Source organism: Vipera ursinii (genome assembly GCF_947247035.1).
Source record: "Vipera ursinii genome assembly, chromosome: 9".
Taxonomy (NCBI): Eukaryota; Metazoa; Chordata; class Lepidosauria; order Squamata; family Viperidae; genus Vipera; species Vipera ursinii.
Window position 1 is genome coordinate 1488983 of NC_139523.1, and position 20663 is coordinate 1509645.

A 20663-nucleotide genomic window follows, 5' to 3' on the forward strand; every position below is an offset into this window, starting at 1 on the left:
TTGCTAGTCCCCTGATTTCTAGTATGACCAGTGGCCAGAGCAGGGATGCAGCCAAGCAGAGAAATGAATGGATACGTTTATTATGGTCACTGGCTAGAATTGCAAACAAGTACAATAAAAATAAAGTAAAAATGAAACAAGAGGGGGAAAAAACCACAACTGGTGATGGGTTTCTCAGTGGATTCTCAGGCTCAGGATTTATCAGCATTTATAGCCAGGCGCTCCCAACCCAGGGGGCCTCCTCTGTTTGCAGATGGACACCTCGAGCACCGAGTTCATGGCCCAAAGAGAGAGCCGGAGACTTTGCAGACGAGGAGCCTTGGTGGGTTCCCCCCATTCCATCCCCGTGGACCATCCGCAGGCTGTGCCCCAACGGAGCCCAGCCCCCTTTCCACCAGGGAGCCCGCAGCATCTGGGGGTGAGTCTGGCCTCGGGGTCCCACCCCGCTCATGCCAGGCAGCGCTTGCCTTTTTGTTGAGGGTGTTCCACCGGGAGTGGATCTCCTCCATGTCATGCTCCAAGCCCTGGACATCACAGTTCTTCCCTGCACTCTGGACCAGCCCTTGTCCGAGCCTGTTGACTTGCTGCAGCTTCAACTGAAGGGGGTCAACTTGCTCCTTCTGGAATTGCTGAGAAGATGGGAGAGGGAAGAAGGCAAATGAATCCCATGATAAATCTTTGCAAAAACTGTACACAGTTAAGGACTTGGGCTAAGGTGCACTTTCTCTGGCTGCTAATTTCATCCTGTGAGGTTTTTTAAAGAAAGGGGGGGGGAGATTCCCTTTCAAGTGAACTTCATAGCTCTGATAGTTTTGGAAGAGTTTAAATCCAGATCCCCCAAGTCTGAATCTAACATTCTGCCATTAAACCATGCAACCAATAAGCATCGGTGGGAGCTGCTGGCCAACATCTTCTCCCTCCCGAATTTAAACTTTAATCTGCAGTCTGTGAACAAAAATCAACAGATTCTGTATCTTACTAATCAAAGAAGCTTGAAAAAGTAACACAATAGGTTTGATGTTGGAATGTAAAGGTGTTTGTGGAGCAGATTTCACATATGGAGAAAGGACTCAATGCAGTAAAATCCAAAAGAAGCTCAGTGACCTAACATCAATAGGATCTCTGGTTCTATCTAGTTAGGATGGATGCTACAGTTTTAATGCCAAAAACACACCTGGAAAGTCCAGGGCACAGACTGTATTTCTTGCACAAGCGTTGCCTTCCCCCCAGGCACAGAGGTCCACAACCTTTTGGGTACCAGGGACCGGTTCCGTGGAGAGAGGTTTTTCCGTGGACTGGAGGTTGCCTGGTTTTGTGTGCTGCCTGCATCTCGTGGATGGGGCATTGCTTGTTTGTGCGGCCCGGTTGCTGGCATGCCGTGGCCCGGTACCGGTCCACGGACCGGGCATTGGGGACCCCTGCACTACACAATTGCTACCCCACCACCTCTCTAGAGATCCAGTAATACCCACACCCTGCTTTCCACACTACCAGATGTTATAGACATATCACTTGGTCAAAAGCCAAAGACGCATTATTGAGTTTTCCAAAGTTCTTCCCACATGAGAAAAAGCCAAACAAGGTTCAGCTCCACAATCCTGGATCTCCTGGAAGTCACAACCACCTCCTGCTGCCATTCCCTTTCATAAACCCCTGACAGATCACATATTGGATGACAAAGCAGAGCAATGCCTTACTTGTGTGAGGACATGGAACACAGAATAACAGAGTTGGAAGGAAACTTGGAGGTCTTCTAGTACAACCCTCTGCTCAAGCAGGAGACCCTATACCGTTCCAGACAAGGGCCTGACCAGTCTCCTCTTAAAAGCCCCCAGTGATGGAGCACCCACAACTTCTGAAGGCAAACCATTCCACTGGTTAATTGTTCTCACTGTTAGGAAATTTCTCAATTCTAGGTTGATTCTCTCCTTGATAAGCTTCCATCCGTTGCTTCTTGTCCTGCCTTCAGGTGCCTTGGAGAATGGGTTGACCACCCTCTTCTTTGTGGCAGCCTCTCAAATATTGTAAGACTGCTATCATATCACCCCTAATTCTTTTGTTAGATTACGCATACCTAGTTCCTGCAACTGTTCATTGTACAATTTAACCTCCAGGACATTTATCATCTTTCTTGCTCTTCTCTGCACTCTTTCTAGAATCCCAGCATCTTTTTTGTATCATCGTGACCAGAACTAGCCTCAATATTCCAAGTGTGGTCTTACTAGTGTAACATATAGCAATACTATCACTTCACATGATCTTGATACTGTCCGTCTGTTGATGCCTCCTAGAAGTATATTGGCATTTTGGGCAGCTGCAGCACATTGCTGGCTCATACTTAAGTAGTCATCCAGTAGGACATCTCTCTCTCTCTCTCTCTCTCTCACTGTTACTATTGTTGAGCCAGGGACTGCCTTTTCTATAGTTGTGCAATTGATTTTTCCTGGCTAAGTGCAGGACCTTACTTTTCTCAACAGTGAACTACATGTTGTTGGATAGGGCCCAACGTTCAAATCTGTCAAGATCCTTCTGAATAGGAAGTCTATCTTCTAAAGTGTTGGCCATTCCCTTGGGCCAACATCTGAGAATTTGATGAGTGCCCCTCCCTTGTCTAAATTATTTGTAAAAATGTTGAAGAGCGTAAGCCCAAGACATAACTTTGGGGTACCCTTTCATTCACACACATAAGCAGTATCTGTAGTGGGCAGAAGGAATCACCCTGAGGCGCAGGAGGAAGAGTTGCAACCAAGTCCATAATCTGATAACACAAATCTGAGTTTGGGCCAGAACTGTAACCTGAGTAAGTGTCTCAGATCCTCCCCAGTTCTCATGGAGATAAGGGGTGTGTGTGCCGGAGAGAGTGCATTTCGGCTTGCAAGGTTCTGTTACTATAATCCAGGGGTGTCAAACTCAATTTCATTGAGGGCCGCATCAGCATTGCGGTTGCCTCAGGGGGCCGGGTGGGTATGGCCAGGGTGGGCGTGGCCTACTGGGTGGGTGTGGCTAGAGTGCATATGGCCTACTGGGTGGGTGTGGCCAGCTCTGCATCGTTCGCATCAAGGGTGCCTATGGGAGCCTGGGCAGGAGTGGGACAGATCTGAGGGTCTCTGGCAGAAGGAGGGTCTCTGGACTAAGGCCAAGGCAGTGGGGGCCGTTCCCTCACTCTTTCCAGGATGGCTTTGTGGGCCACATGAAACCACTTCACAGGCCTGATCTGGCCCCCAGGCCTTGTGTTTGACATGTCTGCTATAATCTTACAGTAAAAGGAGTATTAGCCTGCATCACTTTGGTTTCCCAGTCTGGTCTACCTTGAAGGGCTGACAGCATCACAAGCTTGCAGCCAGCCTCTTTGGAGGAGGCCCTGGGTGCTGCCTGAGTGCCTCCCGATAGGTGACTTTTCATGATTTATTGTGGCTGTAAAAGAAATTAAATCCCTTGATGTCTGAAAATGCTTAATAGGTGGCATTTTAGTGAGCCAGGCAACTCTTAATTTAAAGTCTAAAAACTATAAGATTAAAGCATCAATCAAAGGAAAATGCAGTGGAAAAACAATTTGGGCACCCAAATGGTAAAAGTAAGAGAAAACTCCACGAGGGCAGGAAGAGTGCAGGGTTTCTCCCCAAAGCCAGTAGATCAGCCTCTGGTCACAGAGGACCATTTGGCCAGGCCAGCATCTTCTCCAAAGGAGAGACTCAGAGGAGCTGCTGATCTTCCAAGTCTTACCCAGTTAGCAGAGGAACCAGAAGTAGATTGCTGGAAAAAAGTTACAAGGATACCTGGGGTTGTCTATCAAAGGGACTATTTTGTTTGTTTGTTTGTTTACAAGATGTATTAATTACAAAAATCCCAAAGGGCTCTGGGTAACGTACAAAACATCGAGAGTATGCCTCTCCTCAAAAGCCCCCAGGCCACTGTTGGGCGAGCTTGGCTTTTCAGCTCCAGGAACACCTGCCCTACCTCGGCCCCAAGCAGCGGAGGCCAAGTAGGAGCCGGCACTCAACGGTCTGAGACTCCCTGCCCAGAAGCTGGGGGGGGGGGGGAGAAACAAGGGGGCTCCCAGCCCTTCTAAGCAAAGGCCTGGCACACTCAGGAAACCCGAACGGCAGTTGCTGACATGCCTTTGTTTGCCCTCTGGTGCTGCTAAACAATGGAGGCCAAACCCTGCCATTCCCTTTCCTGGCCAGATCCCTCAGGATCAACGCAATCCGCTGCCACCCAAGCTTCACCCAAGCTATGTCCCTCTTCCACCTGACTCTGGCATTCAGCGCAAAAATCTCCCATTGACCTTAAAAGTTATTTTGTGACATTAATATTAAAAAGAAAACAGCAGCAGAAGAGGTATAAGGTTGAGATGCATCTTGCAAGTCAGCAAGCTTGCCCAAAGGAATCCGAAGCATCGTTTCGGCTGTGTCTTTGGGATTTTGCTGCTTTTAGTCTTTGGATGACCCCCTTCTCCCCTGCATCTCCCCAAGTTGTTGGTTCTCCCCCCAAAGCTTGCACGCTTTCTGCCTTGCACATGTTCATGCAGCTCGGAGTTTTTGACTGAAGTGGCCTAAAAGCCCCTGAAAGAAACATTTACATGCCCCCACCTGTCCTTGCCACCTACTTGTACTCTGCAAATGCAGGTGGAGTCACAGCCCCACTCCAACATTTGTCCTTTGAAATGTATTTCTGGAGGAACAGGAAGCTTTTGCCATCCTGTTGCATGGGGCATGATCAGCAGAATCGTAAGTTGGCAAAGCTGATTCTGGGCTTCTTTCATCCCAATAATAAGGCAGCCCTGTGATCTACACTGCAAGTGACACAACAAACACCCAGCATTTTCAGGACTTTAACCACCTACAGGTCCTACAATGATATCTCGAAACAAGAAGAGAGCAATATCAGGCATGTCTCCTTCCGTGATGCTTTGTGACACAGTCATCGTTTTGGAAAAACAAGATTTTAACAGCATCCTTGGGGATGGAATATGTGAACCTCTTACATCAAGTTCTGGGCTACCTCTGAAGGTCCCAATGAACTCAAAGGGTTTTTAACACATCATAATTGTTAACTGATAAAGTGCTTATGCTCTGTCTCACAGGTTACCTGCTTCCACTTGCCCTCCGGGTGAGATTCAAGGTGCTGGTGATGACCTATAAAGCCCTACATGGCCTGGGTCCGGATTATCTTAGGGAGCACCTGCTGCCAGCATCAACTTCCCATCGTCCTGTGCGCTCCCATAGGGAGGGCCTCCTTAGGGTGCCGCCGGTTAGGGAGTGCCGGCGGGTGATCCCCAGAGGGAGGGCATTTTCTGTGGGCACGCCTGCCCTTTGGAATGATTTACCTGTGGAACTCTGGACCGCCCCCGATCTGCGTTCATTTCGCCGGGACCTGAAAACCTGGCTTTTCGATTTATCAGGCCTGGAGTGAAGGGATTTTAGCTTTTTAATATTGTTTTAATTGTTGGGCTTTAATTAATTTAATTCATTTTAATTTTATATTATCTTTTTATATTGTCTTTTATATGCTGCCCTGTAAACCGCCCTGAGTCCTTCGGGAATAGGGCGGTATAGAAAACTAATTAAATAAATAAATAAATACAATATACATCATCATCATCATCATCACTTCTCCTCCCAACACAAACATCTCCCAGCCAATTTAAATCCTGCATCTGTGGAGCCATTGCTTGGGTGAAGGGAGATGTCACTCATGGAAGCTCCTGGGTTTTTTTTTAATAAAATGGGTTAGTTTGAAAAAGTGTTAGCAAGCTCCTACATTTTGCCCTACAAAAATATGTGGCCTTTCAAAACGATCACAACAACATATGCCAGTACAACAAGCGTAGCCATATTAAAAGTCTGGGCTCCAGGGCTGTCCTCAGTTAAAAAAAAAAATTACATGATTTTACTAGTTATGTTTTTAAACAGTGCTTTGAATGTTATTTTTCATTTTAAAGTGTAAGCTGCACAGAGTGGCCTGAGCAACCTCTAAATTTAGCAAAATGAACCAATAAAGAAGTTAAGTGGCCCTGGACCAATCATAGGATGGCACTTTGCTCCTGAGAGATAAGCCTGCTCAACACCCCACCCCCCTTTCAGCAGCCCCCTCTCTTGCAAGGCTGTGATGAAGAAGTTGAGGTGCCAGATGGGGAGGGGGGAAAGCCCCAGAACCCTCCTGAACAGTGTTTCTCAACTTTAAGATATCAAAATGCCGAAAGTATCAAAAATAATGAAAAATGCTCTTTCAACATGTAAAATACAAGAAAAAACTCAAGGAGATTATTGGTCCACCAATGGAAGATGATGGTAAGGGAGGGACAGGCAGCAAGAACTCATTCTTGGCATCTGGTTCCTGCAGAAGGAAGAAATAGTTCACACTACCAAAAGCAGAGCTGTAAAAGACAGACTAGGAATACAAGTCAAAATAAGTAAGAGAACGGTAAGCTAACATCTGCCCACTCTAGATGAGTTCAAATCACCAGGATCAGATGGATTACATCCCAAGGTTGTGAAGGAGGTGGCAGACCTGATCTCAGAACCACTGAACTATATGTCCCAAAGGTGTTTTTTTCCAAAAGGCAACTGGACTTTGCCATTTTTTTCTTTGAAAACATTGCTTCTCATCCAAGAAGCTTTTTCAATTCCACTTCACTTACCATCTTAGAAACTTCTTCAGTTTAAGAAGAAGTTGAGAAGTGAAATTTTTTCAAAGAAAAAAAAACTAGGCAAGTTCAGTTGCCTTTTGGAAAAAACAGCTTTGGGACAACCATGGCCAGTATCCATAGATACTACCAAAGGACTGGAAAAGAACTGGTGTGGTTTCCATCTTCAAAAAAGAAAACAAACCAAAAATGGATCCAGGAACCTGCAGACAAATCAGCCTGACATTAACACTTGGGAAAATCTTGGATAACCATGACCCGGATGACTAAGAATCTCCATAGACTATTACTAGAAGCCAACATGGGTTTGTCCAAAACAGATCATACTGAACAAATCTTATTGCATTTTTTGACAAAGGGACTAAGTTAGTGGACTAGCAAAATGCTGTGGATTTCAGTAAGGCATTTAAACACAACCTACTTGCTGGTAAGATAGAAAAATGTGTGATAAGACACCATCCCCACCAGATGGATGGCTGACCAACCACACTCAATGTACAGTCCTCAATCAAACTGTGGGGTACCCAACAGTATGTATGCAGTGAGGTACCCCAAGGTTCGGTCTTGAGGCCCAATACTCTTCAACATCTTCATAAACGATTTAGATGAAGGAATAGAAGGGGAGCTCATCAAATTTGTAATGACATAAAGCTAGGAGGAACAGCGAGCATTTTAGAACAGAGGCCCCAAACCTTTGGGGCACCAGGGACCAGTTACGGGGAGAGAGGTTTTTCCGTGGACCGGAGGGGATGGTTTTGTGTGCTGCCTGCTGCTTGTTTGTGCGGACCGGTTGCTGCCATGCCGCGGACCGGTACTGGTCCACAGACCGGGGGTTGGGGACCTCTGTTTTAGAAGATAGGCTCAAGATCCAGAAGGCTCTAGGCCAGCGCTCTTCAGCCTTTTCTCCCATTGCGATGGAGGAAGTTCCAGCCAAAAGGCATCTTTCGGAATGGGGGGGGCCTAGAGAAAAAGGGCCAGCCCAGGAGGCGCTCTGGGCCAGGCCTCCCAGCCAGTGGAAGCAGGGAAAGGCCCACGTGCCAGAGAGGCAGAGCCATCCCCAACCGGCCTGCGCAAGAAGGAAAGAGGCAACCACAAGGCCACGAGGGTTTTGGATGTCCACAGGGAACGGTCCAAAGGTCTCAGCCTCTTTTTATAGGTGCTACACAGCCTTCTAGAGCAGGGCTTTTCAACCTTTTCATTCATTGTACCACTTTTAGGATAGGGCAACATCCGAATACCACCAGTTGCCTAGCGAGGGGTCAAAAACCTGATGACACCCCCCCCCAAAAGAGGAAAAAAGTGATGAAGTACAGGTAGTCCTCGACTTTTTTTTTTAATCCCATTTATATCCCGCCCTTCTCCAAAGACTCAGGGCGGCTTACAATCTAAAGCACAATGTGCTTAGCAATACTTGACTTACAAGACTTACAACAGTTCGCTAAGTGACTGTTCGAAGTTACAATGGCCCTGAAAAAAGTGCCCCCCAAGCCACAGCTGAGCAGGACACCTGCCTGCCCGCCCGGCGGCGCTCTTCCTCCTGTCCGAGGTTTTCATTGTTGTGAGCATTTCTGTTGAGGATTGGCAGCGGGGGTGGGGTGGGGGGTGTTTGGTTTTTATTCCCCCTATCTGCTGGGTGGTTGCAGCAGGTTTTGGTCACTGTGACCGTCATAAATATGAATCTGTTGCCAAGCATCTGAATGTAAATCACAAACCCTGGAGATGCTGCAACATTCCAGCTAATCGGCGCTTCTGGGCTCAGCAGAAGTGCCAACATCAGTGCCCAGCTCCAGCCGGAGCCTGGCGCTGATCCTCGCGCTTCCGCTGAGCCCTGACAGCCCCTACATCTCCAGCCGTCTCTCGCTCAGGCTTGTGCGGTGCTGCCACCGGTTCAGCTCATTCTCCTCCCCCGCTATCACTTTTCTAGGATGGTCATGTACCACCTGCCAGGTGCCAATGTACCGCAGGTGGTACCCATACCACTGGTTGAAAAGCCTTGCTCTAGACAGACTTGAATTGTAATTCTGTGCTGAGAAAAGTAAGGTCTTACACTTGGGCAAGAAAAAACCAAATGCGCAGGTATAGAATAGGTGGTACCTGTCTCAAAAACAGTAACTATGAGATGAATCTAGGAGCAACCACTGGTGGACAGCCACTTAAATATGAGCCAGCAGTGTGCTGCAGCTACCAAAAAAGGCAATGCAGTCCTAGGCTGCATCAATAGAGGAACAGTACCAAGATCACATGAAGTATTGGTACACTCTGTACTGCCATAGAGACCACACTTAGAACACTGAGTCCAATTTTGATCACTTAAATATAAAAAAGATGTTGAGACTCTGGAAAGAGTGCAGAGAAGAACAGCAATGATTATTAGGGGACTGGCAGCTAAAACATATGAAGAGTTAGAGGAACTGGATATGTCTAGTCTAATGAAAAGAAGGACTAGGGGTGACATGATAGCCCTCTTCCAATATTTGAGGGGCTGTCACAGAGAAGAGAGGGTCAACCTATTCTGCAAAGCATCTGAGGGAAAACCAAGAAACAATGGATGGAAAATTATCAAAGAGAGATCCAACTTAGAATCTAGGAGAAATTTCCCGACAGTGAGAACAATTAATCAGTGGAATGGGTTGCATTCAAAATTTGTAGGTGGACCATCAATGGAGGTTTTAAAATCAAGATTGGGCAGCCATTTGTCCAGAATGGTATAGGGTCTCCTGCCTGAGGAGGGGGTTGGACTAGAAGACTTCCAAAGTCCCTTCCGACTGTGTTATTTTGTTAAGATATATATTTGAGTAGGGCCATACCTGGAATACTGCATCCAGTTTTGGTCACCACATTAGAAAAAAGATGTTGAGACTTTGGAAAAAGTGCAGAGAAGAGCAATTAAGATGATTAAAAGCCTGGAGAGTAAAACATATGAAGAACAGTTGCAGGATTTGGGTATGGACAGTCTAAAGAAAAGAAGTATTCCAGTATTTGAGAAGTTGCCACAAAAGAGGAGGGGGTCAACTTGTTTTCAAAAGCGCCAGAAGGCAGGACAAGAAACAATGGTTGGAAACTGAACAAAGAGAGAAGCAAACTGGAATTAAGGAGAAACTTCCTAACAGTGGGGACAATTAATCAGTGGAACTGCTTGCCGTCAGAAGTTGTGGGTGCTTCATCACTGGAAGTTTTTAAGAAGAGACTGGACAGCCATTTGTAGAGTATCCTGCTTGAGTAGTGGGTTGGACTAGAAGACCTCCATGATCCCTTCCAGATCTATTTTGACTGATTAACTCCCAGAATTCTCCAGCCAAAATGGCTGGCTGGGGAATTCTGGGAGTTGCTTAGTTGAAAAACACTGCCCTGGAGGAAGAGTGTGAAATCTCACAAGATTGCCTGAAACACCCGAAGGCTAGTGGTCTCTCTAGTCCTTCAAGGTCAACAAGGACTGGAGGTCTCCTCTGGGATTCAGGCACAATTTAAGACTCTATTGGGGGCTGAAGCCAGGATGGTCTATAAACAATGGCCTGTGGCTGAGTTGCAGTCCTACTTCTGATCAAAAGCAGGGTTGTTGCTCAAAGGCAGAACTGAGAAATTTCTCTGCTCCCAAATAGCCCCTAAGCAAATAAAGAATCAGAATGAGGACGAGTTTAAGCCTTCCAGTCAGCTAAACGCTTAGCAGCTACTTTGAAACAATATGATGTCCAAGTGGTCAGTGTAAAGGACCAGGTTTTGCTGCAGACCTAGTGAGCAACCAGGGCTTTCCATGGAGAAGAAAAGAAATTAGCCCTGACTTATCACAATCAGCAATTTGTCTCCAGAAATGGGAACATGCCAAGATATTAAATGAAGATGCTGTCCAGAGCCACGGAGCTATTCCGCAGCTAGCAGAGTTGATGACAATGCAAGAGCAGACAGCTTCCCAGACTCTTCTGTGCAAAAGGCTTACTATAGAATGTCTTAATATTTCATGGATTAGTTGCCTGCAAGGGCCCCAGACTGGTAAGCCAAACGCACGAGTCCTTCCTACACCCAAGTGAGAAGCTTCAAAGTCCTGTCTTGTTTAAAAATAAGTTTGCATTTCAGATTATCCCGGAGGGATAATCCAGCCCAACCCCTAGTTGAAACCAGGAACAGCTGCTGGATATGGATGGCAACATCCAGAAAGCAGGCAGGTTCAGCGGGGAAGTTTAAACAAGCAAATCAAATTTAACAACCGCCTCAACAGAAAATACTTGGAAGCACAGAAAATTCCAGAGCATTGGATCATCACCTTCAGCCTGAAATGGAGTTTCCATCTCGTCTTTGATACAGACAAATAGAAGAAGGCAGAGGCTGAGAACTAAACAGGGTGAGTGATGGAAGGGTCAAGGTGTCTTTTCAGAGGCGGCCGGCCATGTGTCGACACAGACCTCAAACTTGGCAGGGGATGTTGAAGCAATGCAGAGTCTGATCACCTTGCTTCATTTTCATGTGCAGGACCCAAATTCAAATCTTATTCAGGTGAGGTGGAATCAGGCAAATTATTATCTCTGAGTATAATTGGGATGACTGTGGCAAGCACAAGAAAGCTCCGTGTGCCTTGGAAGGCTGGAAATAAAAGGAGAGGGGAACAACGGAAACATAAAATGACCTTGAATTAAATCTGCCCCCCTCCATTCCGCTTCCTCCTCTGACTGGGGGCTTCTTGTCCCTCTTGGCAGAAACACCAGATCAGCCACGTCAACACAGAACATTTTTCACAAGCTTCCAAATTGTCTGCCTCTCGTGCAAAGACGTCTCCCAATTTGGGACACTGGGAGACAAAGGTTTTTTTGTGCCCAATTACCCCCTTTCCCTTTTGAACCAGGGAAGGGGAAAGAATCTGGCCAATAATTCACCTTCTCTGGGCTGGCCTGCAGCTCCTCCTCGTTCCTAACTGCAGGCTGGAATTGAACATTTTGGCTGCAGAAGTCCGTCTCAGCCCAGAGTTGGGGAGACTGTTCTCCTCATTTAGATTTCAAAATAGTTTCTCAAACTTCTGGCTGTTTTTGTTGTTGTTGTTTTTGGAAATGCACAACCATTTGATGTGTGTGAAACTACATCCAAGTCAGCTTCAATATAAGGGAAAAACACACACACAATGGTTACAAAACTAGCTTAGCTTGGCTGGTAACAATCGAAGTTAGTATCCACAGTTTTCCTGTTTTGTAGAAGAAATATTGATACAAATAGACTTTACATAGAAGTCATTCCTGTCCCCAAAGATTTAAGGAAACATTTCCAGTTACTTCTCTTCCTTTGTTATTTAAAGTAGACTTCTGTGCCAAAACTTAATTTGCCTTACATCATTTTGCTCTTAGCAACCCGTTCTTTCAGTTACTGCCTCTGCAGTTATGCATGCTCCCTCACAAGTGTTCTGCAGAAAATGCACAATTCATTTTATGGAAACCTCAAGCCACTCAACTGCGAAGGCCATTGAGTATGACTACAGAATCCAACTGCCATTCCAAAGACCTTCAGCTATACTGTAATAGGAGAGTGGAGTTAAAACAGACATTGTTTTGTCCATCATAAATGTTATCAGTCAATTAACTATGGATTAACTCCTCCTCAACTCCAAATAAAGTGATTTAATATTAGCTACAACAGTATGAGTAACTAGGAAAGAAATACCTCATTATCTGGAACCAATTCTTTGGTTCCAGCAGCAGTGGAGAAGGAAGGAAGTGCCTCCCTGCCTGACCTGGCACCAGTCTCCCTCTCTTCACCTTCAGAGGGAGGCAGCAGAGCTGGGCTGGGTGGTGCATCCCTTGAGGCTTCCGATGGCAGGATCAGAAGGCCACTTTCCCACTGGGAAGGAGGCACTGCAGCTTCCAGACTTAAATTAAGGGGCAAAATCCTCTCGTCCATCCCTTGGATCGCCTGAACCGATTCCTCTGAGGAACTGGGTATCGTGGTCCACTCCTTCTGAATAGGCAGCTCCTCTTTGCCTGAAGACTGAAAGGGGCAGAGTGGCACGGGGAGGGAGGAGACATCTGCAGTTTGTAATGCTGGTATCAGCTCCTGGATGTTGCACACCCACATGGCTGTTTCAGAGTCATCTCCATCACCAGTTAAACTTGTAGCATCTTCAACAGATAGGTCCAGAGCTAGGATTGAAGTGAGTGAACCTGACAAGGACGACAAGGTGATGCCTTTTGCATTAGTGGTGCAGGGACCCTTTATGGTGCTGGCAAGCTCCTCTACGGGATCTGGAAGGACATCAATGTCCTCATCCCCGGGCAAAGGACTGAAAGAAGTAGCTTCCTCTTCAGGCCTGCAAGCAAAATCTTCAACACTGCCTTGTGCATCCCATGAGCAATCCACAAGAGCTGATGGGCAGGAGTCTGCATCTACAAACTTGGCATCACTTTCCCTTTCCCCTGTTACCTCCCTACTCCCACTCTGCCCAAAAAGCAGCTCCAGAATCCCAGGCTCCATAAAGTCTCTCTCCACTGCTGGACCCAGTGTTACCTGCTCAGCTATTTTTGGCTCTTCCTCTTGAAAAAAAGTAGCGCTTATTACCATCTCTGTAGTGCCTACTCGCCACGTCAAATGCTCAAGCTGGCACCTACTCCTACTGTCAATACACTTCCGGTTGTCTGAGGACCTTGTGTGTCTTATGGACTCCTTAGGTCCCTGTATCACTTCAGAATCACTTGGTAAAGGTGCCCCAAAATTCCCTATCCCTTCTGTTTCCTCTGGGTGGGTTGCAAACACAATGTTCTCTTTGTCTAGCTCTACAACTTCATCCTCAGAGACCAAATCAGGGACATCCCAATTTGAAAAGTCCATCATCTTTTCTGAAGGATTTAGCTCATAAGAAGCAAACAGCTCCTGTTCCTCAAGGCTTACCACCCCTTCAATCAAATCAAATTCTTGCTGAGAATCCAGGTCTTCAGCAACTGTAACAAATTCATCGTGGCTCGGGGATGTCCTCTCTGTCCTACTGAACAGAGGAGCCATTTCCTCCTCAGCTACACAAATGCAGGCGGGTTGTGCTCTGCAGCAAGGCACATGAACTGAAATCACAGGCTGTCTCAGTACTAAGTCCAACTGACATTGGGCCTTATGACTTTTTGCCACTTCACCAGTCATTAATAGTTCTGCTCCATTCTCTTCCACCAGAGTAACAGAAGGTGAATAATGGCAACCATATTGGGGTTTAACATCTTTTGCAACTGCAGGATCGGAAAGCATCCCTTTCTCTGAGTCGCCAAAAGTGTCCTGTTCAGAAAAAGATTCTGACAGTGTCGGCTCTGTTGCACTTGCTACTTGAGAACCAAATGTGGCATCAAAATCCTCTAGATCAGACACCATGGCTGAGTCCGCCACACTGATTTCATGCTGAGCCAAGTGTTGCGAAGGTTCTGCCACAGTCTCTGAGGGCAAGTCCAAATTCTCCCAGAGGTCCAGCCCTTCTGAAGAAAACTTAACATTTTGCACCTCAGATTCCGTTGGAGCTTCCCCGTCTCTCTCTTCCTCACTCATGCAAAGCCTTTCAAGTTCAAGGAACATCTGCACGGAGTCCGTGTCAGAAAATTGCTCTGGGGCAGGAGGAGCGAGGCAGGCTTCCAAACCAGAGGCAAATTCTTCCTCTTCCTCTTGGATTGTCACAGCTTCAGCATTGCGAGCCCCATCACCCTCTCCACGAAGAGGGTTTGAGTCTTGATGTGTTTCCTGGGGAACCAGAGCAGAGCTCGCAGCCTGAGCTTCTGAGTCATCCCAGAGTTCTTGCTGGTGCAATGGGTGGTTATAGGTTCCTTGGTCTCCAGCAACCCTCTTTACTGCGTCCTCAGCTGTCATGAATGGAATGCATAATTGTCCCCTTTCTTCAGAAATACCTGTCAAACAGCCCTTGGTTTCCTCAGCAGCCTCCCCCTTTTCTGACAGAGCGCCTTCCTCCCACTCCTCCGCTTCCATCATGATCAATCGCTCGTCCTCCTCAAATCTCAGTTCGGATTCCGTCTTCTCCCGGAGACCAGGGGTGAGGAGAATGCCCATCCCTGGATCTAGGAGCTCTTCGCTGAGGCAGGGAGACAGGGGCACCGTTTCTATCACACACTCCGAATCGTCTGCCTCCAAGGTGTCACGGTCCCCTCTGAGGCCTGGGCCTTTGGGGGGAAGCTTCACTACCCTGGGCCAGGTTGCACTCGCAAGGCGATGGCCCTTCTGCCTGCCCCCAGTTAAATCGACCACCATCTCTTCTGGTTCCAGAGGGGGCCGAGGCTCCTCCTGACGTAAGGCTTCCCTCGGTGGCCTCACCTCCCGAACGTCTGGCACCCCGGAGGCCTTGGCCACGTGCTCCAGGGTCAGTGGCTCCGACAGGGATTCCCTGTGGCTGGAGGGGCTGCATCTTTCAGTCACAGGGAGAGGCCTGGGCTTCTCTTGTAAGGGAAGAGCCGTCTCAGAGACTTCGCTCAACGAGGCTTCAATTCTCTCAGCAAACTCAGGGAAATTGGGCGGCATAAATGATTTCCAGGAGCGCCTATTGATATTCTCCTTTTTCTCCAAGTTGGGCCGTCGCCTTGGGGGTGCCAGGGCTGATTTGGAGACATCGCTGCTGAGTTTCAAAGCATCGAAAATGACTCTTTCATCTAACTTTTTGCTTTCTTGTACTTTTGATTCCAGAGCACCGGGGGCCCCTAAAGTCCCGTTGCTAGAAACGGTACTACTGTCTCCTTTCTCTAGCGTGCTCTTTGAAGGCTGATTCAGCTTGGCCCCCTGATCGATCCGCTCGTTTATTCTCATGGTATCGTAGATGGACCTCTGAGGAACGTAACAGTCTTCTATGTAGCCATCTTCATCCTCTCCTTTCCCCAAACAAGCGGGACTCTGCCTTAAACAGTCAGGTCTGCTTAACGGCTTGCCCATACTTTAAAAGGACAAACTCTCAGCGCAGATGGGGAGCAGAGGCAGCACAAAGGAACAACGCGACCCACACGGTCTGCTCTGCTTTTATAAATCCGTAGCAAGCATCAGAAAATTGTATTCCTTAAAATCCCCGAAGAACCGGAAGGCCACGATTTATATTCCACGTTAGAGTAATCCGCCTTCGGAAGAGGCAGCAACTTCCGTCGGGAGACGCTGAAGCGAGGCCGACGCGTTCCACCGCCGCTCCTGCCGGGAGGCCCGCGGAGACGAGCGAGGCGAGCAGCGCCTTTCCCCGGGAGGGCTCGGGGCGTCCCCGCCGGCGCCCGCGCTGCGCTGCTTCCTCGCGGAACAAAGGCCGGCCTCTCCGGCGCTCCGCCGCCCCGGCCCGCAGGGCTCCGCTCGGCAGAGGCGCCGGCAAAGGAGCGGCCGGGGCCGCGCCTCGCCCGCCGGGGCGGCTGGGGTGGCCGGGCTGGACGGCGGCGGGGCTGCCTGGCGCTCCAGCCGCGGCGAGGTCCTCATGCCGGGCGAACTCGGGCGGGCGGCGGGCGCTCCTGGCCTGCGCAGCCGCCGGAGGGTCGCGCCTCTTCACGGGCCGCCCCCGCCTCTCCCGGCTGGCCTTGGGCGCGGGGGGGGGCGGCGGGAGCCCCGCCGGGCGGGCCGCGCGCCATGCCTCCCGGGGCCGCCCGCCGGGAAGTTGCTGGGAGCCTTTGCGCGCCTCCCTTCCCCGCCCCGCGCCCCAACTTCTTGCCGGGGAACAAAAGGCTGCGCGGCGAGGCCGCTTCGGGCCGACGGATGGATGCGGAGGGGGCCGGCCAGCCGCTCCGCCTCCGCCTCCGCGCAGGGGCGGGCCTGCCGGGCGACTCCGAGCATCCGCCCTCGCAAGCTCGGCTGGGCGGGCGGGTGCCAGGCCCGCGGAGCTCCGGCGAAGCAGCGGGAAGGGCCCGCCGGGCGAGGGGAGGAAGGCGGGCGGACGCGCGGAGGGAGGGGCGGAGCGGCCGGCTGCCCCGGGTCGGTGCGAGGAAGGCCGCCGCTCGCCCGGGCGGAGGCCCCGCTGCTCTCCGGCCCTCTCGCCGAGCGCCGTCCCTCTCCCGCCCCACTGGAGCCCAGCTGGAGCAGCGAAGCGGGCACTGTAACGGTGTCCGTAGAAAAGGAAAGCGGCGCTTTAGAGCATGTGCAGAGTGCAAGTTTCCACACCGAGGATGGCCTTTCTCCCTGAGAGGGCAGCCGTATATACATTTGAGGAAGGAAGGAAGGAAGGAAGGAATGAGCAAACATCTACCTCTGTGTTTTCTGCAGCTCAAAGACTCGTGTGCAGGGCTGACAAAGTAACCGCGCACGCTTCCCCCCTCCCCCACCGGTTTCAAATTGCGCTTGGGTGGTGGGCCTTCCAAGCAGGGAAAAGTGTCCGGTGGGTCTGAAGTGCCTCTTGCTCCCTCTTCCCCACGCAGGCATCTCCTCAATGAGGCTCAGAAGAAGCATTTGGCAGCCATGTCGGGCTTGGAAGGCAGGGAATAAGGAGAGTTCAGCAGCTACCGGTAGTACGCGAAGGGCCTTTCTCTGGATCTGAATCTAGGCTACCACAACCGCCTCAAAGGTAGATTAAAACCGGCCCGAGCTTTGCTTCCGTCCCGTTTAGAAAAGCAGCAAGAGATGAAACGTCATAGGAAAGAGAACCACAGAGGGGTGACCGGAGGCGGGGAGGGAGCCTCGTGGAGAGGAAATGCCGCAGAGTCCACATTTGGGATGTCCTGGCATGAAGCGCGGTGCCCAAAGCCGGAGGTGCCACAGCTGCCAGACCCCGAGACTCGCCTGGAGCCTCACTGCCGAAGCCCATCCACGGATGGCGAAAGCCACAAGAAGCTGCTGCTGAGCAGAACTCACTTTCTGTTTTGGCAGCCTCTCCCGTCAATGCTCACCAGTGAAAAATCAACAGCTAGCAAGCCGCCTTTCTGGCCCCAAGAAACAGCACAGAAAGAGTACTGGCACTTTTGAACAAATTGGGCTGGGAAAGACACCTGATAATGTTGAGGACAGCCAAGGAAAAAATCAATGGATCATCCAACACATCAGCCCAGAGTTCCCACTCAAGGCCCCAATAACCAGCCTCAAATTATCCTACTTTGCACCTATTTTGCAAAGACCCAACTCTCCGGAGACGCCTCCAGTGCTGGGAAAGTGGAGGGAAAGAGAACGAGTGGCAACAAGGTAGCTGGCAGTGGGTGCCCCATAGGAAGAGCCAGGCTTGCATCTCCTGGAGAAAAACCGTCCAAGAGTCAGCGGTGACTCTTAGCATGACATGATCTGCTACCTTCGCTCCTTTCGCCGTGAGCTAAAAACATACTTTTTTGAACAAGCTGGCCTGGCCTGATGAGGGGATTGGGGGGGGGGGGGTTGCTATTGTTATTTTATTAGGTTTTAAAGATGTATTTTAGTATGTGGGCATTTATTTAATCTAGTTTTAACTTTTGTAATTTGTATTTTTATTCTTGCCCTGTTCACCGCCCTGAGTCCTTCGGGAGAAGGGCGGTATAGAAATATTATTAAATAAATACATAAATAAATAAATAACTGCCATTCAGGAGGAGCGTGAGAGGATCCTCTCCAGGAAAGCCGAAGCAGCTCCTCTCCACTGCAGGGGTCCCTGTCTTGTTACCAGTGAGCTGATAGCCGATGGCGTAACCTGCTGGAAGCCCCAGCGGCAGATTCTGCTGAACGGAATCTCAGGAGGTCTGAATGCAGCCAGCATTGAGTATTCTCCCCCCCCCCCGCCCCGCAGGTCCCCTCCTCCATGCAACCCAAGCTAGACAAATCACAGGGTACTCATGTAACCCAGAGAGCAGTTGCTGCCAGAGTTACTCCAGCTGGAGTCGGGGGCAATTTCTGTTGCCAGGCAGGTAGCTTTGCAATAGGAGAATTGTCTCTGAGACGTGGAGCGCCCTGTTCAGAATGAAGGGCTACTTGGCCAAATGGAGGTGGTCCAGATTATCCGCTGGGAGCAGCCTGGGTATAAAAGGCCCAGCGCAGCTGCTGCTCCCATCTTCACACCCTCTCTATCCTCCTGCCTTCGCCTGGCACGCACTTTCCAAGACAGCCCCCCAGCCCGCTCTTCCTGGCTTGGCTCCCAGGCCAGCAACCAACGGCTGCACACGAGAGGAGTTGGGTGCAGCTGCAGCGAGAGCCTCTCCCCAACGGTTGCAGAAGCAGCCACCACACAGGCTGTTCAAATTGCGCGGGCTTGTTTGAACATTCCAGTTTTCCTGTAGGAAAAAAACTGAGGAATTCCATGTGTGCCCCTCCCCCCCAAATAAAGACCAACATGTTCTGTTTGTAGCCAGGAATTCTTTTGCTATTTCCTCACCAGGTTACATGCCAGCAAAAGGAGTGCCAGCACATTCCTTTCTTCAAAAAAAAGCTCCATTTCTGTTTGCTCTGAAACCAGAACTATGAATTTAACAAAATTGGGACCAACTGGTCTGTCAGGTGGCACCTTCACCTCCCAAATTCTGAGACTGAAACATTTGCTTGGATTTGGCCTGCATTCAAAGCCATTTTTCTTCGCTGGCTTTGGAAAAATTCCAGGCACTTCCAAATGACACAATGTGCTGCTATCCAAAAAAAGGGTCACAGGTTTTCCATTCCATCCCCTTCCCTTGGAGGGATGCCTAAAATTTTAAGTCTGGCAGCTAGGAGTTTGGGATATTTTTTAACATCACACCCTTTAAGGTATGGTAGGAAAGTTTTATTTCGAGACACTTTCATTGCAGGACTGAGCTTTCCCCAGCTGGCTGAAGAGTGAGGTTGGATGCTTTTTCCATGAGTTGTGGCAGTAGCAAGTCAAGGGGCCTCAAAGCCCCCCCCCATATGACAACAGGAAGCCTGGCAGAGATGGTTTACAAGAGCCAGTGAAACAGCTCCTGGTTGCAACCCTGATAAGACACAATCAAAAGTGTGTGTGTCAGGATATCTGACTGCAGATCTCAGTCCATAGAGGAGGGAGGCAAAGAGAGGGCCTCTCCCAGTCCAGGAGAGCAGTTCCCATCCCTTTAGCACTCTGGCACTGATCAAAAGTACAGATTCAACAGCTTCTGGATAAGCCAGCATGCGAAAGAGTAATTTCGCTTTGTCATTACACTGCAATTACTGGCTAGATTTTCCTCCAGGAGCTCAAGGCAGGAATTGTAGGAATTGTCCACATTTTCCCTGCAATGATCAACCTGTAAGATATGCTGGGTTGAGAGAAGTCACTTTAAGCCAGCCTGGAGAGGTTGGCCATTGTCCTAAGAACGAATACAGAGAAGATGTAGGGGCTCCTGTAGGAGCCTGTTAATTAGAGGGTTAAACAAAATCCAATTCTTAAGAAAAGTAACTTTTTGTGGAAAGTATCCTCCTCTTGAGAAACTGAGCACCTCTCCCTTCTCTGAGATACAGCATCCTAGCATGTCCTAATTCATGGATATCTTGATGTTCTTACTGGGGAAGATGCTCTGCCCATACCAACTATCAGCACCCTTATTCTGCACTTCAAAGGAAACACCTGCACACAAAGTCATGTTATTGCTCTGCCGATCTCAGGTGATGTAGGGCTTGACATGCTGGCTTATGACCAGGGAGACTGTCTGGTGGAACATAATGAGGTGGGCCCCCAGAAAAGGGGGAATGCATTCTAGAGGAGTAAGAGGCAACTCAGCCCAGATAGCAACTGTGAAAGAAAGAGGGTGAAGACCACCACCCCTTAATAGTTCCCAGTCAGGAAAAGAGCTCAGCTTAGAAGAACTGCCATGTGTCATTCTTGGTTTTGGGCCCGACACCCTGGTTCAAAATCAGCCATGGAAACTCACTTTGGGGCTTGCATTCTCTTGCACGGGATAAAATGAAGGGAGAGATGTCAATTGCCTTGAACATCTGGAGATGTTCAGTAGAGGGCAGCAACCCACAGGGAATGTGCCACAATTCCTTGGCGGGCGATGCCAATTCCATAAATTATCCTGTAATGTCTGGACAGAATTAGTTTAAGGCTCTTTTTAGCCACAGAACCCTTACTGAAGTACATAAAACAGAGGGGAATTCATACAACCATCCTTTTGAAACAGAGTTCATATTTCAATAATTCCAAGTAAGAAATAGTCACGTTCCAGAA

At 49.1% G+C, this 20663-nt stretch overlaps 1 protein-coding gene across 1 annotated transcript in view; it reads right to left on the minus strand.

The window, feature by feature from the left end:
• MACF1 (microtubule actin crosslinking factor 1) overlaps positions 1-20663 on the minus strand; it is a 348186-nt gene that overhangs the window by 48725 nt on the left and 278798 nt on the right. Inside the window, exon 59 of the mRNA XM_083369263.1 lies at positions 468-629. Coding sequence (XP_083225389.1) covers positions 468-629 — 162 coding nt within the window. The remainder of the gene's footprint in view (positions 1-467; positions 630-20663) is intronic.